Source organism: Sinocyclocheilus grahami, unplaced genomic scaffold, assembly GCF_001515645.1.
Source record: "Sinocyclocheilus grahami isolate Dianchi unplaced genomic scaffold, SAMN03320097.WGS_v1.1 scaffold106.1, whole genome shotgun sequence".
Lineage (NCBI taxonomy): Eukaryota > Metazoa > Chordata > Actinopteri > Cypriniformes > Cyprinidae > Sinocyclocheilus > Sinocyclocheilus grahami.
The window spans coordinates 201,918-203,967 of NW_015505285.1; the positions used below are offsets into that span (position 1 = coordinate 201,918).

The 2,050-nt window shown below is 35.2% G+C and overlaps 1 protein-coding gene across 1 annotated transcript in view; it reads left to right on the plus strand.

Moving 5' to 3' along the window:
• The window catches only part of rtf1 (RTF1 homolog, Paf1/RNA polymerase II complex component), a 19,338-nt gene that overhangs the window by 8,900 nt on the left and 8,388 nt on the right, over positions 1 to 2,050 (plus strand). The window contains exon 2 of the mRNA XM_016276704.1: positions 1,280 to 1,390. Coding sequence (XP_016132190.1) covers positions 1,280 to 1,390 — 111 coding nt within the window. The remainder of the gene's footprint in view (positions 1 to 1,279; positions 1,391 to 2,050) is intronic.

Genomic DNA, 2,050 nt, shown 5'->3' on the forward strand with positions numbered 1-2,050 from the left:
CTGTACTCCTCCTCTAGCAACACCAGAACATGTTTGATGCTTTTGGATCCGAAATGATTGACTTGGTCTCATGAGACCAGAGTATGGATTCCCAGAAGTCTCTATTTTGTAAAAATGGGCCTTGGAAGAGGTTAAATTAGTTTTTTTTCCCTTTGGCTACAATAGGTAATTCTAGTGGTGACAACAACCATGTATGTCATCTGTGAGATAAAGTGTCACTCTTTTCATAGCTTTTGCCGGCTCTGAGCAAAAAATCACACATCACTAAATGAAAACTTAAAGTGAAGACCTGAGTATTTCAGGAGCCTTATCACAAGTCCATTGTTTTTTAATGTTGGTGCTACTTCTGCTATATTTTCACACTTTAAACAATAATTTGGTATTCCTCTTGTACCATGCTGCCAGCATTAAGTCTGAGTATGATTCAGTGTGCTATATAACACTTTTAATTGTCAGGAAATTACTTGTCTTTAAAAGTTTTGGTTTAATATACTTACCTGTTGATCAAAAATAGCCTATACACTTTTTTTAAATTTTTTTTTATTTAGTAACTTTCAGGAGGGTGTACTCATTTTTATCACTTTGATAAGAAAATCTTATTTCGCTGAATAATTTTGGCATTCTTCTTTGGTAATTGATCAAGCATGCTTGTTGGAACATTATATCTCCAAAGAACCGTAAAATGTCTTCTAAGTAAAGAGTAATTGCTGAATTTGTTAAATTTTAGAGAGGGGTGTACTCATTTATGCCGTGCACTGTATATATATATATATATATATATATATATATATATATATATATGTTGTTTGTCTTAATAAATTGGGCAAATTAAAAATAATTTTTTTTAGCTACATCGCCCAACCCTAGTTTAGCCATATATTAGCTTGTTATTGAGAGTGTTGGATTATAGCTATCCCAAATCACTCTGTGTTATGTGTTCTAGTACTTCAGGATAAAATTAGCACTGAAGCAGACACCCTGACAGGCACACTCACATATCACTTTTCAGGTTCATTAAAATAATAGTACAACTGCTTTTGTTCTTCATAATAGCTGTACAGCATTATTTCTGCCACCACACCTGCCCTACAAGCATAAAGCAATAAACATAAAGCAATATTTTGTGGTGGAGGATAGATTCCATTATGACAGCTTGTGCGTTTTCCTTTTTTTTTTTTTTTTTCAATGAACGGCAAAAAAGGGAATTCGCCAAGTACAATAAATAAAAATTAATGCTTGAAAAGAATTGTAACTGTCAATCTTCCTCTGCTTTTTGTAGGAGCTGCTGTCTCTTGCCAAGAGAAAGCGTGTGGATTCTGATGAGCAGGAAGAGCCTGTTAGTAAACCTGCCGCCTCCACAGACTCTGAGACATCAGACAGTGATGATGAGGTATAAAGCCTTTCTGTTATAACACTTTGCTGCTGATTTTTTTGGGGTTTTCTTAGTGCAATTAGACATTTTGGATATTCAATACATTTGCTTGAACTAGGGATGTCAATTTTCGTTAATTTTCATGATCGTCGTTTAAATTAACGATCAATTAATCGTTAACTTTAATGCAGCAAAATGCGTCTATTGCAGCAGCATGCAGTCACATGACAGGATGTGCAAAAGCCACTAAAAAAAAAATGCTTTCTCACCCGAATTAAAGGGGTTTTAGTCTGAATAAAATGCTAGTAGCAGGATTGTAAAATTAATAGATGTGATTATGATCATTTGATAAAATGAAGAGAGCGAGCCGAGCCGTACGTTTGAGATCATTTTACTTTGTTTCCTATCCTGACACAGAGACCGCTGAACACGCCTCTTTAAATGGTTTTGTGGTGCTCGTTATTGTATTTTAAAACACTATTGCAATGTTTTCAACTGACATTATGGCATTTAAAATAAAATTATCCCAAATGTAACTGTGGCGCGTGTGGCTGTGCTGCGCAGTCAGTGAACCGCTTCCATCGTCGCTGCTGCAGCAAAACACACTGTTGCTAACATGAAACATTTTTATGTGAGTATTATGACCAGTACTTAATTTGATCCTGCTGGATCCTGTTC